This window comes from Glycine soja, chromosome 18 (assembly GCF_004193775.1).
Source record: "Glycine soja cultivar W05 chromosome 18, ASM419377v2, whole genome shotgun sequence".
NCBI classification, from domain to species: Eukaryota; Viridiplantae; Streptophyta; class Magnoliopsida; order Fabales; family Fabaceae; genus Glycine; species Glycine soja.
The window spans coordinates 46,242,723-46,270,305 of record NC_041019.1 but is presented as its reverse complement, the minus strand read 5'-3'; the positions used below and the strand labels follow the sequence as shown (position 1 = coordinate 46,270,305).

General features: G+C 28.9%; 1 protein-coding gene and 1 long non-coding RNA gene across 2 annotated transcripts; both read right to left on the bottom strand.

The window, feature by feature from the left end:
- Positions 1 to 357: 357 nt before the first annotated feature.
- On the bottom strand, positions 358 to 6,301 carry LOC114394667 (laccase-7-like). Its single transcript, XM_028356337.1, has 6 exons — positions 6,190 to 6,301; positions 5,514 to 5,665; positions 4,411 to 4,652; positions 3,759 to 3,890; positions 1,306 to 2,277; positions 358 to 720 (listed from the first exon to the last, which is right to left on the bottom strand). Exons 1-6 carry the CDS (start codon positions 6,277 to 6,279, stop codon positions 590 to 592), a joined length of 1,719 nt encoding a protein of 572 aa, XP_028212138.1. The 5' UTR covers positions 6,280 to 6,301; the 3' UTR covers positions 358 to 589.
- An 8,806-nt stretch (positions 6,302 to 15,107) lies between these two features.
- On the bottom strand, positions 15,108 to 15,572 carry LOC114396087. Its single transcript, XR_003663211.1, has 3 exons — positions 15,491 to 15,572; positions 15,288 to 15,366; positions 15,108 to 15,155 (listed from the first exon to the last, which is right to left on the bottom strand). It is a non-coding gene; the product is annotated as an uncharacterized LOC114396087 (long non-coding RNA).
- Between the last annotated feature and the right edge of the window lie 12,011 nt (positions 15,573 to 27,583).

Sequence of the window (27,583 nt, the reverse complement as noted above, 5' to 3'; positions counted from 1 at the left end):
ATTTCATTTTCCAGCATGTCCATTCTCCACCTCACATATACTTTATCTCACACCTCAAAACATAATCCAATTCATTCAAGAAGTGCATTAGAAGTAGGCAAGAATCGCTTCCAGCCTTCCCTTTTCTACTGATCACACCCTTCAGCTCTTATTTTTATTTTTATTTTCTAAGCCCGAAACTAACTTCCTTTTTTAACTTTGCCCATCATATCAAACATAATCAATTGATCAAATAACTAATTATTAAAGAACATAATTAATCATCCAATTAATTTTAAACAACACAGCATAATTTTAAAAAGTACAAATAAATACATACTTTCAATATCCAAACAATTCAATTAAGGAAAAAAACTTTTTAAAAGAATTACTCGCAACTTGCGTTCATAATTCTTTTCAAGTCAAACAAGATTTATTTCACGAAGTACTAAATTCCCCAAAGGACATCAAACAATATAATTCCTTTAAGGTGGAAATTTTGGGTAGTTACATTTTAGGTACTATATTTATTGATAGAGCAACTGGAAGAAAAAGCGGAAAATTTGGTATGGTGTTAATTAGGCATTGTTGCGGTGCTCTGAAAGCCGAGTTAACATTTAGGCAGATCAGAAGGTGGTGGGGGGAGTGAAGTTGAAGAAGTTGGTCCATTCTCAACCTCAAAAGCCATGTTTAGTCCCCATGGCACATGATCTTCTATATGGCAATGCACAAACCATACCCCTATAAAATGAATAAAAATATTATTAGTGTTAAGTTCAATAATATACGTCTGAATATTATTATACATTCGTTCTTAAATATAAGATTTTAAAAAAATTATTTATTCATTTTTATAAAAAAAAATTCAAATTAACTTTTACATTAATTATTTTTTTTATTAAAATACACTTAATTATTTTACAATAATTAAATGTTATGAATAAAAAAGATAAATATATTATCTCTCTTATAAGGATAAGATAAGAAGAATAACACACAATTAAATAAAAATAATTAAGTGGAAAAAAATATGATGAGTCATAATAATTTTAAAAATCATATAAATTATTAAAAAATTTAATATTACTAATTAAATTGACTAATTTTTTTTAAAGAACGTAAAATACTTAAAAGAGTCTTGTATATTCAGAATGAAAGATAATAATAATTACTTGCTTGACAGGGTTTTACATGATGTTGATCTATGTACAGTAACTAAATGAACAAGTTATCAGAAGTTGTGAAATGACAAATGTGAAGTAGCTAGGTAGCTTTAATTTTACGTTGGTGGCTTGGTGCAACAATGAATTAAGAAAAGAAAAATACCTGGATTGTTTGCCTGGAATCTGATGACAGCCCATCCTCCCACAGGCACAGCAATTGTGTTGCGTAGCTGAGGATTCACCAAATTAAACTTGGTTGAATCCGTGGTGGAATTGAAATTCCCAAACCCCTGAGCCAAAACATGGAAACTAAAACCATGAACGTGCATGGGATGGTTCTGCACACCAAGAATCGCTGTATTCTGAAACACAACCTCCACGGTTGAATTGAACTTGAGTTTCTTCACCTTGGTTGATTTTGGCGCAAACAAAAGGTTAGGATCAAAACTAATGCTGGGATTTGCGAAGTCAAACGTAACCGGAGGGTTGTCAGGGAAATCAGCAGTGTACACTCCGCTCACATTCTTAAAGAATGCTTCCAACATAGAGAACCCTCTCCCAATTGGGAGCACAAAGGACTCATTGTTCATGCTAGAAGAAAACCTATGGCCAAATGGACCCTGACACGTGGCATTGTTGGCATTGTTAGGGTCACACAATGCTAGATTCAATCCAATAGTAATGAACATGTGTTCATCCACCGTGGTTGGGACAGGAATCCAGTGTGGTGCCCCCACCTTGCCAGTTATGTTGCTGTAGAATTTGTGAGCAGTTTCTGTGTCGCCAAAGGGTGGTAGGGTTGGCATCAAGGGTTGTGACGATGATGGTGGTGCATTGTCGTAAACGACGACGCCACGTGTTGTCGTGTTGTCAAAGACAGGAACACCAACGATGTAAGGAGATGCAGCCATATAGTATGAACCTAAGGGTTGGTCTGCTGTGAATAGTGCATCAATGGTTTGGCCAGGGGCAATAACAATGATGTTGGTGACATAGTGGTCAGTGTATGCAGCATCCATGGCAACAACTGTGAAAGTGTGATTTGCTATCTTGAAGAAAAGATGGTTATTGAGTGCAGCATTGATCATTCGTAGCATGTAGGTCTTTCCTTGTGTCACACTCATTGTGAATTTCTCTGGATAAATAACGATTTAAAGATCATACATATATAAAAGAGTAAAGATTTGTAGAGGATCAAATATTAATCTACACCTTGAATAAGAGAGAATAAAATAGAGAGAAGAGATAATGTCATAGATGATATTGTGTGAAAGAGACACAAAAGGTGTCAAATGAATTTTTTTTTACTTAGTCTCCGGAAAATATATATTGTTATAATTAAAATTATCAAAGTCGAGAGTTTATGTAAATTTATACGAGTCTTATAAACTCGACTTGTGAACTCAACTCATAGACTTATAAGAGTCCATTTCATATAAAAATAATAACAAAATATTGATAAATAACATATTAATTAAACATTTCAACAACATAATAAATAACTTACAGATGTTATAGTAGTGGTACAACATTTTTATCGAGGATTTGATATTATTAGAGAAAAAGGATTTGATGTTATTAAAGATGAGAATTTTTAGATTCACGAACAACACACCAAATGAAGGTATGTTGAACATTAAACAGGCAGAAAATAGCCCAAAATGATTTTTATTTTTATCTAATTTTTTTAACTTATTAATTTAGTGATAAATTCAAGAGTTTATCAAGTTTACTTATAGTCTATCAAGTCTACCCGAAATCTATTAAAAAGATATTACACATGAGTCAACTTACAGAAAATAAGTGGACTCGTAAATTCGCAAGACTTTGAGAGTTATCCGGAGAATTTGATAACCATGATTATAACTAATTTTTATATGATATGTAACTAAATATTATTAAATATTTTATAAATTCAAAAAACTAAATACATGTCATATAGAAATCTGAGACTACCAGTTTAGTTGTCTATGGATCATTGTATGTAAAACTGGTAAAAGAACCTCGGAAAAAAGAAGAAAAAGAGAACACTACTATCATGTAGATATTAGAAAGTTATTCCTTTGCTTTATGCGAATGAAAAGGAGAGGACTCATGCATTATGAATGCTTTTATAGTACTTCCCTAACACAAACATGCTACAGATTGAATGAGTAATTACCTAACATGGTACATGCAAGTTTAAGGTATTAATAATAGAAGACTCATGAATGCTTTTATATATAGAACAAATAGAACAAAAGAACATACACAGATGAAGGTCACAAGCTCATTATGCATTTAAAGCTAGACTAGAGCATATACATAAGTCATTCTATGGTAGTCAAATCCATTTTTATAAGCTTTGTGTTATTATTTTTTAACTCCACAGGGTAGACATACCCTTTGTACTCCACCATTTAATTTATTATTTTGCCTTATAAAAAGAAAAGTACATATGGAACAATAAAGACCTTTGATTCATGTGCTAGAAAGAGTTTGAATTTCGAGAAACAAAACATGAAAGATGATTTAATTTGTTTGCACCATAATTTATGTGGCCTAAAGAAAGAGTTCCAAAAATGAATCAATATTGCTACATATGCATAGAATAATATATACAAGGAGGAAGCATACGATTTTGAGAACAACTAAAGAGATCACCAGGCAAGCCGTTGATCGTGAAGGCACTAGATATATTTGGAGAACCACCGGTGGCAAGTGCTTGGGTCTCAATATCCACAACATTATTAGCATCATACCAATCACCTGTATGCAGAAGTAGGGAAATATGTTGCTCTATAAGTAGATAAATATGCCGTGCGAATGTAAGTTTAAAAAGAGAAAATAAATTATACACTGAAAATATAAAATAATTTAGCATTGTCATTCTATCACAACCCAACATAAATAATAATTTTTTAACTTTTATGATGACTTTTTTAAAAGTCATATCAACAATAAATGATTTATGATTTAAGAGATATAATATTAACTTCATGGTTAAAAGATAAATAAAGATATAAAAAAATCATAAATTTGAATTCTTTTCACTAATAAAAACTAATGAATTAACAATTAATAATAATTGATAAAAAAATAACTTATAATTTAATGATAGTGTTACACTGTTAATGCATAACTGCTAAACTTGTTTAAAAAATCTATATACATAAGTAATTTAAAGTAGTATATATATATATATATATATATATATATATATATATTATCTTGTCATGGAAGATTTATATTGAAGATGATTTTACAATTAACAAAAGACATGCAGTACCTAATATAATAGGAACTTGCTTGTAGGGTTTAGGAAACGGAAATCGTCCCGAACGAGGTTGAATGATGAAGGCACCGTGAACCGTGGCACGCAAAACAGATGCATGAGCATGCCACCATAAGGTTCCTTCTTGTCGTGTCGCATTGAAGGTATAGGTATAATTATTTCCTGGACTGATTGGGCATTGAGTTACATATTCAGGACCATCTGCCCAAGCAGTAAATAGCTGAAGAACTCCATGCCTACACGTATGGTTAAAAAAATTAAAAAACAATAGTCATTTATAATTCTATATAAAAGAAATAAGATTTCTTGATGTACATATTTTTATATTTATTGTACTCTATAACTACATTTATGTATAATTATATATAAAGAGAATATGATATTATAGTATACACATTTTTATGCTCATTTATTTCCTATAATTATATTAATAAGTTACTATTTTAGTCTTATAATTATCTTCACAAATCACTCAGTATTTTTTATTATCTTTTTTTATTAAAAAAAACATGAAAAAAAACATTTAGGCACAGAGTGTGTCTTTTTCTTCTACTTAATATAAATTGGGGACCTTGCACAGTTGCACGCACGCACGATAAATTTTATTAATTAATAATATAAAAGAAATTATATTGATAATACATAATCATTAAGCTGAAGAATCATATATATGAGACAGAAAAGATACATTGACTAAACTATAACATTTTAAAAATAAAAGATGATCAAACAAAAAATCAATAATATTTAAATTTTAAAGACACCAATCATATTTGAGTCATACTGAAAAGTAAGGATCTAAGAGTACAGAATTTAGGTATGGCCACTTAGGAAAACACAAATTAATTCTCATGTTGGTATGTGTCTAATTGTAATATTAGAATGGCTCCACATGTATTAGGTTGGATCCACCTCGCCAAAGGGAGTATTTGAGTTCATAGAATTTGTGAATATATAAGGGCTATCAAACATGTTCTACGCTCCACACAGAAGAGAAGCTCATTATAGTATTGACATGCAAAAAGTCGACTCAGAATCGGTATACAAAAGATTTCATGTTATTTTGAAAGACATATATATTGATTTTGTGGGTTTACCAATGAATGGTGATATTGTAGGGTCCCTCGTTCAATAGATGGACAACCACAGTTTCACCTTCGCTGACATTTATATTTGGGCCAGGGAATTGTCCATTAACTGTCACAATCACTCGCTTATTGCACAAGCGGTTGACAGTTGTGGTTTGAACCTGCAAAGCATGAAATTGCAATAATAACACCGCTCCATACGAAACTACGTTCAAGGCAGAAGAAACTAAAGACGTAGAGTTTTGTAAAAATGCATATATATCATGTGGCAAATATATATATGTCCTAATACTTAATATGCCTAAATTAAAACACAAACAGCCAAATGTATTGTAAATGTTGTTAAGCGAGAAGGTTTAGTTTCGATATTGTGGTGTTAACCGATTAACACACCAAGAAATGAAAGAATATGTAGGCAGTGATTAGTTGCATATGATTGAAAACAAATACTACAAGAATAATTATATCGTTACAACTTACAACCTTCTTGTACAACTATAAGAAAGAGATAGAAAGATAAGAGAAGAATGTGAAAGGAAAATGGATAATATGATCAAAGAGAAATTTCAAATATATATATATATATAAGGTGTTAAAATATATATGTAACAGTTATATAAATCATTATTTAATATTTGATCCTGTACTATAAGGCAAAAGAGAATTAAGCTAGGCTAATATATACTTTGAAAGTGTATTCCACTATAGCAGCTGAAGCCAAGGAAGAAGCCAGAAGAGCGAAAGCCCATGCTAGCAAAAACATGAAAAGCTTCATGATTAAGCCGAGAAACCAGAGAATTGTAGGAATATAGAAGCTTTTATTATGTGAAATCAAATGATAAGACTACGTACATATATATAGCTATGAAAAAGATAGTGTTGGACGATGTCACAGTACGTTACTAGAATGTAGATCCCAGCTGGTTACGACAACATCAGCATCATATATATAGTTAGATTTGACATTTTCTATTTGCTTGTACATTTAGAAACTATTCACACAAGCAACTCCTCCTATGAGATTAGAGTTGACAATGAAGCAAGCTTGGCATTTTGTAAACGACTTTTAATTTAGTCAACGATATAATAGAGGCAAATATAAAGTTGGCAGGAAATGATAGTATTCAACAATAAAGCTTGGGATGAATTTTTTTACAATGCAAGCACCAGTGCTGTGGCCCCTAGTATGCTGGGTGGAAATGGTAGTATTATGGAGCCATGGCATGTGTTTTACGTATTTTAAATCTGTTTCTGCTGCACTATTACACATGTGGCATTTAGTATCTAACATTTAATAAAAATATTATCAATTTTTTTTACAATATTATAAAAATGTTATTATTATGCTTTTGTATCAATGTTAAGTATAACTCATGCTGTTAAAGTCATTTTGTAACTTTTTAAAACTTTAGTAGTAAGTATTATACATAATATTTGATAAAAATATCTTAAAAATATATAATAATATTTATTTATAATTTGGTGACATATTTTGAATGTTATCAAAAAAATTTAGCAATATTTCTAAATATTAGAAAAAAAATGTTATTAAAACCATATGGATGTGTTTATTAATTAGATCAACTTAGAAGCAACGTATATTCCTTGACACCCTGATAATTAATTATATATCAGTACGATTATTAATTTTTAGGAGTAACATCTACAATTCAGCTTATACTGATTGGCATAATATTGTTTATGTGTACTTCTTGCATTAAATGATTTCATTAAATAATTTTAATAATAAAGAACTATTCTTTGGAAGCGATCGAAGTTATATCATATTACAAAGAAATAATTTATTATATAATTTATGGAAAATCATTAGAGTACTTTTTATCACTACAATAAATGTGATCTTTAATAATATTTTTTTATCTCATACATACTAAAAATATTACTAAAGGTTTTTAACAATATTTTAAAAAGTAGTCAAATATAAATAAATAATACTAATATATTTTCGCTACATTTTATCACAAGTGTTGTCTATAGCCTATGTTTTTAAAATCTTTAACAACATCAGTTATACATACAACATTTGATAAAATATTACAAAATATATCAGTAATATTTATTCATATTTAATGACTTTTTTTTAAATGTTACCAAAATTAAGTTTTTAATAATATTTTTATTAAATTTTAGGTCAAAAATGTTACTAAATGTCACATGTGTAGTAGTGCATCAACATAATTTTTATTTAACAAAAGTTAAATTTTTAATAGAAATATTATAGGTCTATGTTAATATAATGATATGTTATACTAATATATTTCAAGCATTGATAAAAAAAATTAATCATCAACACATTTTTTGTTAGTATGCTATAATTTAATTTCTGATATTTAAAAGCTATATTAGCAAATAATTAATTCAAGATAAAATTGATTATTTATGAAAGTATCATGATACTTTCTTCGGCCTCAAATATATATGGAAAAAAAATCATGTATTATAAGTTTTTAATGAAATCATTTTTAAAATACTTTATTATGAATAAGCTATTTTCTAGACTTTGAAGGCCAGACCTCCCAAGCACAAAATAAAAGGTAAGTATTAAGCTTGAAATTGTTGTTGCCTTCTTTCATTATATGGGTATTTATAATGAGTTATAATAATAGAATTTGTATTTTAGTGTGGCCAGGTCCTAACAAAAAAGGGGAATATTTCTAGTAATGACAGACAAGATGAAGGGCTATTTCCTTGATATCCAATATCCATTTCAGCAGGTACCAACACGCATCAATAGGTACTAACGACTAGTGAAATCCTTGAGGTAGGTTGGGGCTCTACTCTTCCTCCTTGGTCTTGCTTCTGTTTTGCTATCATACTCTTTATTGAATTGGGGTTTCATTTCCAATTACTCTCTTTTATATATTCTTATATTAATTACTCCGTCTAATATGTATTATAAGGCACTTGCCTATACAACTTTTTTTTTTTCAAAAGTGATGGTCCAAGCATCTACACTCGATCACTAGGCCATTGTGGATTGAGTTTGCAGCAACCTGTTATCCCACCACTATTGGGAGTAGGAAGTGTTTGCTGCTTTGTAAAACCAACCTCACGCATTGCTCTCCATATAGAAACCAGGAGACTTATGCCTTCGCTTAAGTCCCATGATTCAACTCGGCGTGCAGGTGGGGCCACAACTCAACCTAGCAAAGCCAAAGAGTAGTTCCATCATCACTTTGGTGCCCCACATGAGTCACATGCTAGCGTATCTCAGCTGGGCAATAAAAATAGTTAATGCGGTTGAATTTTTTGATTTTTTGAAAAATGTTACTAATGTACTCATTTTACCCTTATTATAATTAATCATTTGTTATGGATGATGTGGAAACATTAATGTCACCACTATCAATAAAAAAAAAATACAAATATCTATAATATTTAATTAGGACAACTGGTGAAAAAAAATGATGCATAGAAATTATAAAATGTCTTATAAAAAAGGATATCATCAATTCCTTTTAAATAATATTCCTTCTCGATTCTCAACTCATATATAAGTAAAAATAATTAAATTTTCACTAATTCAAAAAGTTAGTTGAAATCATTTAATTTAGGGGTGTTTAAATTCAAACTGATCCAAAGTAATTAAAATTGAAAACCGCTAAAAAAACCAAAAATTGAACCAAATGGATTCTTTTTGAATTTGTTTGGAGTTTTTTTCAAATCGATTAGTTTGGTTTGGTTTGTGATTTGTGTTTTTGAAATCAAACCAAATTGTAACACTTATATTATTTTAGTGTTATGTGTTTTATGTGTATATTAGTCAAGGTTTACAGTGTTTTGTAATGTTATATGTATGAAACTTATACAATATATACTACTTTATTTTTCAAACGACTTTTTTAAAATATGTTTGATTTAAAATATGAAAATTTAGCATATTTTTATTATGGAAGGTTTAATAAATTAATAAGTTTGATATATTGTCATTAGCAATTTTTTAATGTAATTTAATTTAAAAGATAAAAAGAAAGTATATAAATTTTAATGAAATAATATTGTAGTATAAACCCAACCAAACGATAAAAAATTGGTTTAATTTGGTTTGGATTTTATTTTAAATGAAAATTGAATCAAGCCAAACCGCATATGTTTTATAAGTTTGGTTTAGTGACTTTTTGATGAAAATAGAATAAAATCGAGTTGTGAACACCTCTAATTTAATTTTTCTAATCTCAAATAAAAAATAAGGTTATTTCTAAAATGTTTGTCATTGAAAAATGTTATCAAATCATTGAAAATAGAATTAAGATTAAATAAAAGGTATATATGAATGATAGTATTAAATAGAACAAAATTAGTTAAATTTACTTATATTTAAGTTTAACATACAAGATCACTTTTTTACTTATATATAAGTCTAGAGGGAGTATCTTATAATAACATCCAAATATAGTATAATAAAGGATATTCTAAGAAAAAAAAATATTTTTAAATAAGATTGGTATAATTAAATGATGCTAATCGGTAACTTTTTCATTAGTATTTACTAGTTTTTTTTTACTTATATTTGAGACTGAATGAAGTATATGTTAATGATATCTTAAGGGATTTACATAAGCTAATTTCAATACATAATTAATACAATTTAACATAGTTGATAAATGATTGAGTCTTTTATGATTTTTTAATTTCTTATTGTGTATGAAAAAGAATTTCTTTGAAAATGTTCTACTCAATTCGGAAATCTCTTTATTTTGGAAAAAAAAATAGTCTTTGATTATCCTTTAGAGAATTTGATTTTTAATGTCCATTAGCGAATGTATCTTTGAAATGCACACAAAAATGAAAATATATTGTTCATGTAAGTGTATACACACACAAAAAAAAAGTTTCTTATTCAATACTGGCTTATTTTCAATGCTGGAAGAATCCATTGTTCTTAAAATAATGGATTGGACTGGACAAATTGACTGATCAGACTGAGAATCAACCTAATAACACAAAAAAAATTGACTCTTTTCCATATTGATCAGAGTCGTCAGTCAAATAAGTCCAAAACCAATATAAAGCTGTAAAAAAAATCAGTTAAAAATTAGTGTAAAAATCTGGTTTGAACCGAATTTTTTTAAAAAAAAATTGAATTTAATCTAATTTTTTAAGATAAATAAAAATACATGATTAATCAATATTATATATAAGAATAAATTATTATCATTTATTATTAGTTTTTTTATCTTATAAAACATATGCAGCAAAACTCTTCTTTCAATTAAGTTAGAACAATTATTTGCCTATTGATCTATATGCTTAGTCATTTTATTCAATTATATTAATTAATAATATTTTATATCTTGATTTTTTTATTATTTTATATTATATTAATTTGTCATTTTTTTATTCTTGAAGTAAACTTGTTATTGTTAATGGACATTGTTGTATTTTGTTAAACATAAACCTAAGTATTAAGGTATATTTGATTTAATCTTTTATGTGCATTTTGAATGTTAAAACCATATAAAATGATGTTTTATTGTAGATTTTAGTATTTTAAAAGTATGATATTATATTTATTTAATATTATTATATGTATTTTAATTTAATTATTATTTTATTAATATCAGCTCGACTATAATTCAATGACTATTAAATCTTGAATTAGTGTCTCGCAATAATTAGTTCAAATTTTAGAAATATTGCTGAATCTCAGTATTGTCTGATTTTATCGCAAGTATGTATCTAATCTCCTTAGGCTATTTGCCTGTTTCAAAACCGCCCAAATCCTGAAATAATAACTATATATCATGCATCAACAAATTTAACAACGTTGAAATGAAAGTTACATGTAGTAAACGGAAATGAGAATTGTCCGATCCTTTTTAATACACCTTTAAGTCGTAGATTGCAAATAATTTGGTAACGTGGCTTGAAATATTTGATTTCAGGGAGAGAGAAAAAAAAAAAAAACAGAGACAACAGAAAGAATAGTGAACATACGAATTGTCGAATAAAACAATTATTTCAAAATAACGTGCAATACTTATATGTTTAGAGTCAACTTCTGAAACAAGTTTGTCTCGATCACATCAACATTATATAAAAATTTCTCATGGTTCAGAAAAAGAAAAATAATGCATGTGATGTTTGAAAGATATTTAAAACGTGTTTGAAATAATTTTTATAAAAATTATTTAAATATATAAAAAAATCATGATTCAAATAAATTGTTTTAAATTTATTTTTAAGTTTATATGAAATTTATAAGAATGTTTCTAAATTTATTTTAATAAATTTTATAATGAAATTTATGACATAAAATCTTATATGATAGGAATATTATAGAATTAAATTTTCCGAAAAATACTATTATCTTATTTAATTATTTATTATTTATACATGGATTTAATATTTCTTGGAGTTAACGTGAAGCATACATATATTTGTCCTAGGAGTGTAATAAAATAATACATTGATACAACTTACAAGAACATAGGAATACGGTAACTAAAATAATAGGGTATCTTAAAAACTAAGCTAGCTTCTGTAGTTTCAGCTATATGCTGTGTTCTACGTGTGCGTGATGCATGGAAACGCGGTTTACTCGCCGTTGGCATGTGCCCCGGAGACAAATTAATAATTCAAAGCGCTCAACTATGTAGTTAAATATTTTTTTTAAGGGACGTAGTTAAGTAGTTTTATTCTTATATTTTTATATCTTTTATATTAACAAATACTTGTGATTTATTCTAACATCAAAAGTTATCTGCCTTTGTAAGTGATAGATTTTATTATATATATATATATATATATATATATATATATATATATATATATATATATATATATAAAATATTTTTAAGTAATGGTGAAAACAAACTAAATCAAATTTTGGCGGACTTAAATCTAACCTACATTATAATTATACAAAGTTTGTTCAAACTTATTAACATGTTACAAGTCATTTTGAAAGCCTTCACCTTATCTGTTTAAAAGCATGATCCAACCTAAAAACTTGTTTATATGAATTGTTTATGCAACTTCAAGTTCAACATGCTCCTTCAAGTTCAACTTTGCAATGAGTCTCTAACAAAAAACTTGAAATGGTTTACGAGATAAATATATTTTCATATAAATATCTTTCACATTGAATTTTATAACAATAAAAAATTATACTAATTATATGACAGTTCCAAAAAAGCGCATTTTTATATATAAAAAAAAGGATTTGGAACACTTTATGGAAAAAAAGAAGGATATTTTACAACATTGAAAGCTTTTTCATCCGCGCAATCTATTTTTACGGGAATATTAATTTTGAAAATATTGATCCGAACAGAAGAATGGACATAAGGCCAACTCTGGGCATAGGGTGCAACCGTTTACGACTCATGGCTAAAAGACATCAAAAAAATAAAAATAAAAATTATAATTATATAGTAAAAAAATTTCTATATTATTTTGATAAAAAAATTTGAATTTTATTTCATTTTATGTCTCTATTTATTCGAATTAAAATATGACATTTAAGAAAAAAAATACAAAAAATATAATTTTTCTTTAATATATTATATATTCATAAATTCATATTAAATGAATTTTCAATTTAAGTGAGAGATTAACATTAATGAACCTATTATAATAACTTAAAGTGTTTATTTTTTTAAAAAAAGATAAGAAACACATGCAATAACTCAAATTATAAAAAAAGGTTAGTATGTTAATAAAGAAGAAAAATATATGATGTGAAGATAATAAAAAAAAGAAATAGAGAGAAAAAGAAAATGAAAGAGATTTAAAAAAAAATAAAATTACATAAAAATTATATATACAATTGTATATATATTTGTGTGTTTGTAATTTTTTGGATAATGAAAATTGTAATACTTAATATTTATTAAGATTTGTTAAAATTATATTGATGGCCGAATATAATCAATTTACCACTACCATAACGGTCTTTTGAGTTGGTTATTTAAGATCTTTTATGACGATTTTGAACCGTCTTTAAATCCAGTATCATAATATGATGATACACTTACAACAACGATTTTAGAACCATTATAAAAAGTAATATTTTTTAAGACGATTATTGAATAATCGTCTTAGAATCTAGTAGATGCAAAGATGGATTTGTGTATTACACCGTTCTAGTATTTACTACTTTCTACGACGATTATTTAATAATCGTCTTAGAATATAGCAGATACTAAGACAATTTCCAGTCCACCCGTCTTTGTATGGTGTAGTCAACATGTGAATTCTAAGACGGTTGCTCAATAATCGTCTTAGAAAGTTCAACATTCTAAGACGGTTCTTTTAGAACCGTTGTAATATGTCTTAAAAATTAAAACAATTATAAAAATAACCGTCTTAAAATAGCGTTTTTTATGTTGGCATTGTACGATGGTTATTTTTACAACCTCCTTAGTTTCTCACCTTCACCAAACCACTGAAGCAAAAACAGGCAAGAAAATGAGTTGATATGCACAACAAACTAATAAAGGTGAAATCTATATGCACAAAATGAAAGAATACCAATAAAATAAACTGCTACTGAAACAAAGAAAACTAGTATTCAACAACTACTTGTACGATTGAGCAAATTCAATAGGCAAAGGATTTACACAACAAGCAGACAATGACAGTTTCCTAAGAAAAGAAAGGCATCCTAACACACCAAACAAACAATTCCCAATTACATTTGCTGCTACATAAGATAGCAAACAGAACCACAAAGCACGTAGAATGATGGCCTATTTTATGGAATGTATATTGTTGGTATCACAATACATATGTACATTATTGACACTAACATGTCATCGAAACATACAAAACATGTTATTGTAAAAATAACCATCAATTACACAACCAAATTCACATCACTTATTTATCTGAAGGAGATAAGCATAATTTAACAATTGCTCAAACTCACATCAGATTTTTAAGTCAATCCTGACTTGAAACTCAATTTGGCAAAGACTGGATTAGCAAGTATGGATGTGAAGAGACGGGTCCCTTAATCTTGCAACTCTAGGTACTTGTGTCAGATTGGGGAATGATTATGAGGAAATTGTCAGGCTTCTTCTTATTGGGACTCTATGATTCATAATATCTCAGAAGGGCACCTCATTTTTTCATTGGGAGGTCAACTTGCTAAGGGAGAGAAAAGATTTCTGGCTCTTGGTAATTTGATGCCCAAAAACATTGCTTGAGAGTATTAACTAAAAAAAGAAACTCCAACGTACCTAAATTGAGAACCTAAGACAAAAACAAGAAAATTAATACACAATTTAGAGTAGATATTTATCAACCTAATATTTCTAGGATGAAAATATTGAAATATTTGACCTACTTGTCACGGTTTGCAACAGCTTTATTTCTGACTTCATGTATCTTATCTTTATCATTCAAAAGTGACACAATGTTTTCAGCATTCGTCCTTACATTGAGTCTCACATCCTTCCCACTAGGTTCGACATATTCAAAACTAGAAAGTTCCTTTACCAATCCAGAGTAAATTATAAGAAAATACTCTCTTATTCTACTTGTCAGCACTGTTGTTAATTGCAAGAATAAATTAACTAAATACTAGAGAATGGTCCTTACAGAGATCTGAAAAGTATGTTCTATAATGTCATCAATTGCACGTTCAGATCCATGTGCTACCAAATATTCTATGACAGCTAATGCCTGACTTAAAAGTAATTCAAGTTATTGAAAGAAAAGTAAGTTGTATCTATCAACATAGAAAATGCCACCAAAAATTCTTCTCTATGTATCTTAAAATCTTAAGAAATAACATGGTTCTTTGGAAAGCATTACCTTGTATACATAACGCCAATCTTTTCCAGTTTCACCCAGTCTTGTCCAAAGGACATTCATGACCATTTGACATTCAGTACTGAAAGTATAGCAGAAGCAATCAACTTACTAGAAGAAATATCAGAAATTTTCACTAAATATAAAAACCAAAAACAAATAAAAATAAAGTAATATATCCGAAAAAGAGATAGATAGTTGCTTACAATTTTTCGGTAGCCTGTGAAATCTCTGCCAGCACAGTACCATGAGGACCCCAAGGTTCATTATCAGTAGCATCCAGCACCTAAATACAAAACATGGTAAAACACTCAATAGCATAACACCAGTGGCCAATCATAGTGGCTTTAAAGTTTGTGAATATATAAAATCTAGCAGTTATCCAACACCAACAACACCATGTTGTGCCAACAAATTAATGGAAAATTATGTGACAATAGGTAGAGAACGAAGTACTATTTCGCAAATCGCAATCAAATCTCAAACACATTCCATTCAAATCAATTAATTCTAGAGAAATGGATAAATCCTTATCGAGAAAAATATATCCATAATAAATGTAATTCTCGTACTCTAACAATGGATTTTCAATGAAAATAGCAAGAATTGTAACAACTTCAATGAAATCTACGCAAATAACAGGAAAATGGCAACAATCAGAAAGTGTTACCTTCGGTTCGATTTCTGGAACCTTGAGCACCTTCAGATTCACCTCTCTCTTTCTGTTTTCGCAGAAGCAAATCCTAATCATAACAACAAGATAAATTAATAATAAAATAAAAGATCGAAACCGATTTTGATGTTTTTTTATAAAGGAAAAACGAAAATAGCCATGCAAAACGACGAAGGATTAGATTAAGAGTTACCTGTACAATGAAGCATGAAGTGTTACTCTAAACCCATGTTTTCATTCGTTAACTCTATTGTGCAACGAAGCAAGAACTCTTTTCCTTCTTTAAAAAAAAAGGTTTGAAGAGTTACCTGTACGACGACCTTACATGCGCTTTCGATTGGAAAAGGGGTTTAAGGGAGAGAGAGTGGTTCACCTTCGATGGGAAAAAGGGTTTTCAGTGAGAGAGTACTTGGTTGACTTTCGAAGGGAAAAGGGGTTTTAGGGAGAGTGGTTCACGGCAGCTAGTGTGGTTCACGACAACTATAGTGGTTCAAGGAGAGACAGTTGGGTTTAAGCTAGAGTGGTTCACGGTTACCTCGAGCTCACGTGGAGGGACACAGTGCTAACGACGCGAGCTCACTTTGACCGCCGGAGACAGTCTTCATGGAACGACCAACACTGCTTCAGGGAGACAGGGCGAGGTTTCAGGGAGACACAATCCTTCAAAGCGCCGGGTGCAGTGCTTCAGGGAGACATGCTTTCAGGGAGCTAGGGCACAAAACGTGCGGGTTCAAGCTGTGGCTAGAATGTTAATTCGAAAGTAGTTTGCCTTAGGGCCGACACAGGACAAAATATTAGTAGGGTATGCAAAGAAGGTCTTGGGTGATAAACGACGTTGTTTTATTTCTTCTAATTATAAAAATACCATTAGGTTCTATTTTAAGACGGTTCTTTGAAACCACCTTAGAATGTTCAACGTAAATAATAATATTTCTCCCCCGAATTACAGAAATGCCACCGCCTTCATTTCTAAGGCGGTTCTTAAGAACCGTCTTAAAAACAGTGTCGTAAAAACAAGTTCAGAGCAAAGGAAGTGCAAATGATATGTGGAACAAGATGTCCCAAGAGATTATTAAAGTGGCTAAAGAGACGTTGGGTGAATCTAGAGGTTTTGGACCTAGGGGTAAAGAATCGTGGTGGTGGAATGAAAATGTTCAGAGCAAAGTTAGAGTAAAAAAGGAGCGTTTCAAGGAGTGGTCTAGGTGTAGAAATTCTGAAACTTGGGATAAGTATAAGATAGCTAGAAATGAAACCAAAAAGGCGGTGAGTGAGGCAAGAGCCCAAGCTTTTGACGGACTATACCAAGCTCTAGGAACCAGGGACGGAGAAAGATCTATATATAGGCTTGCTAAGGGTAGAGAGAGGAAGACTAGAGATTTGGATCAAGTAAAGTGTGTTAAGGATGAAGAAGGCAAAGTCTTAGTGCATGAAAAAGATATCAAGGAAAGGTGGAAGGCGTATTTCCACAACTTATTTAATGATGGATATGGATATGACTCTAGCAGTCTAGACACAAGAGAAGAGGACCGGAACTATAAGTACTATCGTCGGATTCAGAAACAGGAAGTAAAGGAAGCATTGAAAAGAATGAGTAACGGTAAGGCGGTGGGGCCAGACAACATACCTATTGAAGTGTGGAAAACTCTTGGAGATAGAGGTCTTGAGTGGCTCACCGAACTCTTTAACGAAATTATGAGGTCAAAACGCATGCCGAAGGAATGGAGGAGAAGCACGTTAGTGCCAATCTATAAGAACAAGGGGGATATACAAAATTGTGCAAATTATAGGGGAATCAAGCTCATGAGTCATACCATGAAATTATGGGAAAGAGTGATCGAACGGAGATTAAGAAAGGAGACTCAAGTTACTGAGAATCAATTTGGTTTCATGCCGGGAAGGTCGACCATGGAAGCGATTTATTTATTACGGCGGGTGATGGAGCAATATCGCATGGCCCAACAAGACTTGCACTTGATTTTTATTGACTTGGAGAAAGCGTATGATAGAGTGCCTAGAGAGATTTTGTGGAAAGCTCTAGAGAAGAAAGGGGTTAGGGTTGCATATATTCGAGCTATCCAAGATATGTATGATAGGGTATCGACTAGTGTTAGGACACAGGGTGGAGAGTCAGACGATTTTCCCATCACAATTGGTTTGCATCAAGGGTCAACCCTTAGCCCCTACCTTTTTACCTTAATTCTGGATGTCCTCACGGAACAAATCCAAGAGATAGCGCCGAGATGCATGCTTTTTGCAGATGACATAGTCCTCCTTGGAGAGTCGAGGGAGGAGTTGAATGAGAGGTTGGAAACTTGGAGACGAGCTCTAGAAACACATGACTTTCGCCTAAGCAGAAGCAAATCAGAGTATATGGAATGTAAGTTCAACAAAAGAAGGAGGGTTTCTAACTCAGAGGTGAAAATAGGAGACCATATTATCCCTCAAGTCACACGGTTTAAATATCTTGGGTCTGTAATACAGGATGATGGGGAAATTGAAGGGGATGTGAATCATCGCATTCAAGCAGGATGGATGAAATGGAGAAAAGCATCGGGGGTGTTATGTGATGCAAAGGTACCGATCAAGCTAAAGGGAAAGTTTTATCGGACTGCGGTAAGACCGGCGATTTTGTACGGAACAGAATGTTGGGCGGTCAAGAGCCAACATGAGAATAAAGTAGGTGTAGCGGAGATGAGGATGTTGCGGTGGATGTGTGGTAAGACTCGACAGGATAAAATTAGAAACGAAGCTATTAGAGAGAGGGTTGGAGTAGCGCCTATTGTAGAGAAGATGGTGGAAAATAGACTTAGGTGGTTTGGGCATGTAGAGAGAAGACCGGTAGACTCTGTAGTGAGGAGAGTAGACCAGATGGAGAGAAGACAAACAATTCGAGACAGAGGAAGACCCAAAAAGACTATAAGAGAGGTTATCAAAAAGGATCTCAAACTTAATGATTTGGATAGAAGTATGGTACTTGATAGAACATTATGGCGGAAGTTGATCCATGTAGCCGACCCCACCTAGTGGGATAAGGCGTTGTTGTTGTTGTTGTTGTTGATTATATCATTTTTTATGAAATTGCGGGTTATTTTTTATGTAAAATATGTTTACATTTTTAAATACTCATATATAAATTGAACTAGATTCAATTATCTTAAATAAAAATTTTGATTCGGACCTTAGATGAAAAAATATTATTGAAAAAAAGATCTTATTAAAGATTATTAGTCAAACTTTTCTGACAAATCTTTGATAAAATCAATAAATATTTCATACAAATAATATAATTATAATATATATATATATATATATATAATATATACCATTATCTATTATTGCCTAAGAACCTAAAATTGGACCGGTCCTGAATGGACAGCAAACACAACTCACACAAGTCACATACGGACTTTGGGAAATCAAGGAAAAAGTAGCTCAAGCAAGACAAAATTGAGAAGCCTATCCATATATGAAAATTGAGAAATCAATTTCCAATTCTCCATTCATTCACCACGGGCTTGCCACTAATACGTTCGTCCTACTCTTTCAAACTCAAAATTGCATTTTTTTATTATAAAACTTATTATTAACATTAAAATTACATATATATTAAATATAAATATTATATATATATATATATATATATATATATATATATATAATATTATATATATTCGTTGGTGTGAAAAATATGTCCATCAATTAGTCATCATATCGGTTGACTACCAACGTGTAATTCCCTTTAGGCAATTGACTTGAGGAAGAGATTTTGTTCCTTAATTGGGTTCCTAATTTACTCCAAAGAGCTTTCTAATAGTTGATGAATTGAAATTTCTATATTGGACTACTCCTATGTGAAATTACAGTAAAAGAAAGTTATAAATGATTGGAAGTTGTAAATGACTAAAAGAGTAAAGGAAATCTGAAATAGCCGAAAGCGGTAGAAAAGTTATAAATGACTAAAAAATAGTAATTTGATTGATTTGGTCGTGGTCCTCTCTTACATCTCAGTTTGTCCTATTTATAGAGTTTCCTAAGCAAGCATTAGCTATTTACAAGACACACCAATTGTTTCCAAATAACTACCTATGATCCTAGCTAGATTTTAGGAGATCATGGATTATATTATTTTAACTTCTTAAGCCATTGACTTCTGTTGAAATTGTAGTCCAACGTTTCCTAGAGTTGGTGCAAACAAACTATTGTTATTTTACACTAACAACTTCTTCTCCTATTTTTTAGTAATCATGGATCAACATGCATTTGACCTTGAAAAAATTGCTTGCAAATGTCTTCCACGTTCAAATACTCCTTTAGACTTGGTCTTCCACGAAATAGGATTGATTCAACTCTTCTACATTAGCCAACAAAAATTAATTGTCAATTGTCGGTCGATAGAAATTAGCCATTAGCCGTCAGTTGACAAAAATAGTCATCAGTCATTAGAAATTATTCTTTTAACTATTAGCCATTAGAAATGGTTATTTTAGTCTTCAATCAGCTCTAGCACTAAGATAAGTTAGAATCCATTGATTTGCATTAGCTGATGATTGTCTATTGAATTAGTTGTTAGTCGATAATAAACGGTTAGCCTCAATAACAAACTTTTTTTGTGTTAACAATATTATATAAATAGGTTGGTCTATTAGACTTCATAGACTTTTTTTTAAAGCCTAAAGCTCATTGACATTTTTAATTTAAAAGACTTTTTAAAAAGTCTAAGTCTAGCTTAACATGTAAAGCCAGACTAGACCAAACTTTTGTGGGCTAAGCCATGGACCCCTAATAGAAAACATAACCTATTTTTGTTCCTATTTGTAAGTGATCAAGTTTCTTGCATCTAATGAAAGGAAAATATATGAATAATTAAATTCCTATATTCTTTTATTTTATTTTATGTCTAATTATTTAAACTCAAGTCAAGAACATTCTTCCACTATTATGCTTGAAGTTTTTGTCCTGATTTTGTAACATCTTGTTTTGAAATCTAGCCATTTGTTTTTCAATAATGTTCCATTTAACTTCTTAAAACAATATTGATGTCGCATAAAATCCAATTGATTAGATTGGTTAATTCTCTAACACGATCTCAAAATATAAATGATCAAGTGATTGACATAGAGGAAGAGAATATGAGATAAGATATTTAATATAACGAAGAAAAATAATAATTTTACTATAAAATAATGTTAACATACTTCTGAAAAGGATATTCTGAAAGTACGTTAGCATGTTTTTGGAAAGACTATTTCATAAGTATAATATAAAATAGTATCTTTTAGAATAGTCTTTTTCGGAAGCATGCTAACATAATTCTAGAAAGGATATCCTAGAAGTATGTTAGCATATTTCTAGAAAGACTATTATAAAAGTATAAAAAAAAATAGTGTCTTCCATATAGACTATTCTAAAGTATAAAAAAAATAGTGTCTTTTGGAATAACTTTTTCGGAATGGGGTCACATTTCCCACTTCCTTCATCATCTTGACTCCATCGCACCTTCTTCCTTGCACCATGGTTGTCAATAGTGGTGTTGGCTACTAGTGTTTGCGTGTTGCGGTGGTGTCAAGTGGTTGGGTAAGAGTGAGGCATGGTGGTGTTAGGTGGTTGGGTGTAGGAGTAGTTTTGTCAATTTAAGTCTTTTTGGATGTGCAAAAAGCAAAAAAGGATGGCAAAATTCAAAGGCGCATACATGCAACCCTTGCCCCTGATCCACCAACTAGAGTGACAAGAGGGAAAGAGGATTGTTATTCTCATCCCCCAAGGGGAGTTGATATTTCGACTATCACTTTGCTATTCCTACTACCTCTTTTAGAAAAGTAGTGGAAAAAAACAAAATTATCCCTCTACACATTTTCCCCACCCTTTTCCCTTCCCTCATTCTTTTCATCATCCTTTATGTTTTCCCCTTCATTTTTTTTTCATTTTTTATACAGAACAAAAGTATAATTTCATTGTGTTCTGGGTAAAGAATCACAACAAAATCACATTTTTATTGTGCTTTTTTTGTTTGTTTGTAAAACATCTCAACAAAAGTTCAATTCCATTGTAATTTTCAACCCAAAACACGACAGAATCACACTTCTATTGTATAATTTTTTTTAAAAAAACAACATAGCATGAGTACAATTTCATTGTCTTATTGAATGAATAACACAATAGAATCATACTTATGTTAATTAATACAATAAAATTATGATTTTGTTGTGTTATTTGAGGTAATAAAAAATTATACAATGGAATCATATTTTTATTATGTAATTAGGAGGTTAAAAAAGACATAAGATAAATATGGGTAGAATACACCCACGTGGGTAGGGCTGCCCTCCCCTACAATGCTATTTCCAACTCCTACTTTAAGATAACACTAGGCTAAATCCAGCCTGCTAACGGAACCAATGGGTAGGACTGGTTCCAATAACAAGAAACAACACTCATAAAAATAATAATAAAAGAAGAGGGATTGGGCTAAATTGGAAAAACAAACAAACGGTATATCTATTAATCTTTATTAATCTATATTCTATAATTTATGTTTACATTTATAATTTATAATTTATTTATAATAATATAATAATCTATACAAAGTAGAGTGTTCTTATATAGGAAGGAAACCTTCATGTGTCAATGTTTGAAGCAATTCCACCATGTGAAATCTTATTCCACAAGACAATATTGAGATGTTTCCCTCCTCTTTTTTTTATTACGTGTCGACCTCACACTCATTTGCATATATACAAATTAAGCTATGAATATTTTTTTATGAAATAAAAAGGTTGAGATAATTTGAGTACTTATGGCTCACAAGGATAAGGACAATTTAAAAATAATCATGACACAATTAGTTGCACACTAATAAATTTGTAGACAATTTTGAAATCTATATGTGAGATAATTTTCTCTTTTTTCTTTTTTATCTTAACATTTTCCTCATTTGAGAGACTCCTATTTTCATTTTTTATTCACTTTTATGTTTTAGCATCCCCTTTCATTCGTTTGCTTTTGTTCTCACTTAACATATAATTTAGCTAAAAATGTAAATTTGATCCCCCAGTTTATTTTCAGTTTCGGATTTGGTTCCCCAATAATTTAATTTACAAATTTGGTCTCCCTATTTTATAAAATCGTGCAATGTTATCCCACAGACCACAATTGGACGTTACCGTTAACAAGTGATGTTGACTGCTACGTGCCATGTTCTTATTGGATGATGACTGTCACGTGCCATGTTGTTCAGTCAGACTTTCAATGATACTAATATTTCTTATTCAAAACAAGTGATTATTTTTTTAAAAATAGATTGTTATTGTGAATATAATTAAAAAATAATCATTTTTTCCTTCATTAATTTTTTTTCTTCTTTGTATTTTTAGCTTAATATAGCCTTAATTATCTTCGCATACAATTAAGCAAGGTAGTTCTTGTTATCATTTCCGTAAATTCAAGTGATTCTGTATTTCAGATTAACGCAAGCTTTCCGCAGACATGCATAGATTTGCGGGAATCTTCTTGCACAATTATGTGCTGCAAATGCAAAGTGCAATGTACTGGTAGTAATAACTTTTTTATTAGAAGGCTTGGTTTTCTGGGATACACGTAACTTCGGAAAATTGACTTATTCTTCTGTAGATAAAACCATAATAGCCCATAACATATTTTGGAAGTTTCATTGTTACTAGCTCCATCATTGATGGTACCCCACCATAATTGTACTATATAGATAAAATGGCTACCAGCTTCTGTTGGTGTCATTAACCTTAATGATGACACATGGTTCATTAAGTTGACCATATAATTGTGTTGGTTCCACCTTGGACATGGGAAAATGATACAAAACCTATTCCCATTATCTGTTGGAAATTTTGTGTTGGTGAACTTTTCCCCTCTTTGTTAGTGGAGGTTTACGATTTGATAAAGAGAAAAAAAACAAGAAAGGATCCCAAATCCACCTCCTAAAGCTATTCACATCACAAGAATCAATTTACAAATTACAGCTATATCTTTTCTTTTCCACTTTTATCTTTATCTTTAGAACGATATAAGACCAGCAGAATCACAAAATTATTAAGCAAACAAATGTACATAGCTTAAATTTTAGATTTAAATATTTTTTTTCTTGTAATTTAACTTGTTTTTAGTGTTTGTAAAATTATTTTTTTAGTTTTTACAAATTATGATTGTTTTATTTTTAATTTTTAAAACTTTTTAAATAACACCGTAAACAATAAATAAAAGTGTTATATAAAACATTATGAAAATAAAAAATAAAATAAAATATAATTTGTAAGGACTAAAAATAAAAAAATTATAAGACTAAAAGTAAAAAAGTACTAAATTATAAGAACTGAAAAAATATTCAAGTCTAAATTTTAAAATGAATTTCAATTTCTTGAATTATTTTATATTCAAAGTATTCTTAACTTCAAATTTCTCAATCATCAAATCCAAAATTGTCACTACCTTAGTTTAAGAAAAAAATATTGTATTTTTTTTAATCTGTATATCATGTGTATTTAATTTAAAATATAAAACTAGCGAATTGTACTTCTATAATTATAAAAGTGTGAACGTTGCACTTGGTGTATTAATTGTTGATAACCACTTGAAATTGAGTTGGGTGGTTACAAAGAAATTTAATGAAAGAAGACTGAGTTTCCAGAGTCGTGGATTTGGTGTATGGATTGGATGTGCTAGTACTCGATCGAACTCGACAATAGTAGTTAGATTTTCTATAGTTATAGACTTTAGTCAACAGACTTTCTCTTATAATATATATTAGATATTAGATAGTATCCGTGTAACATACGATAAATTTGAAGGATGAATTATTTTTATTATACAAAATATTATTATTAATAATTTATTAATTTTTATATTATTAAAAAAATTAAAATCGATTCAAATATCTATTATATATAACTTATTTATTAATAAAAAATTACACAAGAGCAATAAAATATAAAAAATAATTGAATATGGTTAATTTTTAATACATCTATAAAATTAATTTCAACAATATTGTTCTCCTGATTCTTATTTATACTCTATTTTAAAAGTGATAATGAGTTCAATAATAATAATATATAATTTTTTAATTGAGACATTTAAATTATTTAAACAAAATTTTAAACATTTAATTTTTATTATTTTCCTCAAAATTAACTTATATATTGATATTTATTACATATCAGGATTATTATTATATTAATATTTATTATTGAGGACTTCATGATTATATATCGTAAACCGAAAAAAAAGAGGACATGTTTAAATAAGAAAATAATTTATTGATGATGACTGATAATTTTAAATCATGGAAAATATTTCCCTTTTTAACGTATTTTTAAGTTTTGAAAAGAAAAAAAGAAAGAAAAATCTCATTTTATCATAACGTAACAGGTGCATTGACAGATCCAATTAACAATTATCTTTTATATACTACTAACTTAATGTCTCGTGCCCTGCACAGGTAATAATTTTACATACAATAACTTTTTAATGTATTAATCTATTATATTCTCATTAATAAAAATATATATTAGTATATATATATATATATATATATATATATATATATATATATATATATATATATATATATATAATAGTTAATGATATTAACATACAATAAAATGTTAGACGTTATAAAAAGCGCACCAAATTTTATATGTATACTATATTTCCATATATATATATATATATATATCAACTTTATGTTTTATTAAAACTTTATATATTGTTAATTTAAGAAATTGGAATATTAATAAAAAACTTATGAGTTTAATGCTTATTATGTATTAATAGTGTAAAACTTTTTATACTAGTATAGCCTTTCTCTCAAAACTTCAAATGCTAAAAGAAAAATGTTATTATTGAAACTTTAAATGGTCTTTAACATTTGAACATATTTTTCTTAATGTTTAAATATGATTCATGAATTTAATAATTTTTTTTATATTTCATACTTATAAATTTTAATTACATAATGTAAAACATAAGTATACCCTTACTCTGTAAAACCTAATATAGCTTAATATATATTTTCTAAAAGAGATATATTGTTAACTAAAAAATACTAAAAAGGAAAAAAATAAATTGATCGATCATTTTTCATAGTACATTATAAAATAAATATTATAATTATTATTTAAAAAGGGTAAAAGAGGAATGCAATAATTGATTAAAAATAAAATTCTAAAAATAAAATTGTTTGCATTTAATAGAATATAACTAAATATAGCTCCAATAGAATGAATAATAAAAGAATCTATTTACATAATAAAATAATAAGATTAATTATCACGTGCTATTGTCCTATATAATCAAACCTTCTTTTTATATGTACATGCTTCATAAAATTGTTATGATTAGGAGTGTTAAGGTAAGATCTTCTTCACTTTAGTGATGTCTTACATACTCTCTTTACACTTTTAAAAAAAAGTTATTTTTATTGTTTGCTGGCTTGAATTGAGATAACAAAAATTGAGGAAATTTTTTAATTAATTACAATAGAATTTCATGTCTTGTTAATTAAATATTTATTATGATTTGCACACATTTTTTTATATCTTGCACTTGTAATTGATTGCATAGTTTCAACGTTTTAAATATATCACAATTAATAAATAAAATATTTTATTTATCATTTCGATCACATGATTATTGATTATTGTAATTTATAAAAAATATCCCATAAAAAGTAATAAATTAAGGTATTATACAAAATAAAAATTCATATAAGATTTAATGATTTAATTAAACCAAATATACATTCAAGGTAATTTTATTAATTTTTTTAAATAATTCTGTCAAATTTTCTATATATAATTTTTTGTTGGAAAGTAATTAAAACTGAAAAAGGAGAAAAATATCACAAGTTGATGAAAATTTTGTTTGATTTAATTAACCTAAAAAATGGTAGTATGTCTTTTATTGAATAAATTTTGAAATTAAATATACTTAATAAATCAATTAATTATCAATTAAACTTTATTAATGCAGTCAAATATTTCTAATTAAAACAATCAAATATTAAATATATGAACAAAATTTCATAAACTATAATTAGCATGAACATTTAATCGTTTGTTTATATTTGGTATTAATCTTTTATTCTAACTGTATACATTAAAATAATTTTTATTATATATTACTATACAAATAATTATTTTTGAAACTTAAAATTTTTTAACATGGTGGAAACAAAAATTAAGGGATAAATAATAATACACATTTAGGTTTATATATTAAAAAACACAATTTGATTAACAAACAAAAATTGAATTTACAAAATATAAAATTACTAATTCTCAATTCCTAATCTTATAAAATAGAAGATTTTTTTAGAGACCTATAAAATGGAAGATAAACACTACTTTAGTTGTGTCTCTTACATACATGCCTCTTATAAAAGGAAAAAAAAAATTAAATATATGGATTTAATTTTTGCTCGGATCCTTATTTAAAACACGAAGTTGAACAATCTTTTCATTTTTCATCTATAAGACAAACATGCGTAGATGAAACACAGCATGAAGAATGAAATTCCATAAATAACATAGAATAAGAAACATTACTTTATATGGTCCATGAGAATTAATCATTTTAAACATCATGATATGTTGTCTTA

What these genes read in the sequence shown, in the direction of transcription:
- LOC114394667 (XM_028356337.1), bottom strand. Translation starts at nt 6,279, where the DNA reads ATGAAGCTTTTCATGTTTTTGCTAGCATGGGCTTTCGCTCTTCTGGCT. An exon ending in CTTTAGTTGTTCTCAAAATC is followed by an intron (nt 2,278 to 3,758) that starts GTATGCTTCCTC and finishes TTATTTATCCAG; the next exon opens with AGAAATTCACAATGAGTGTG. An exon ending in ATTCCAGGCAAACAATCCAG is followed by an intron (nt 721 to 1,305) that starts GTATTTTTCTTT and finishes TTCATTTTATAG; the next exon opens with GGGTATGGTTTGTGCATTGC.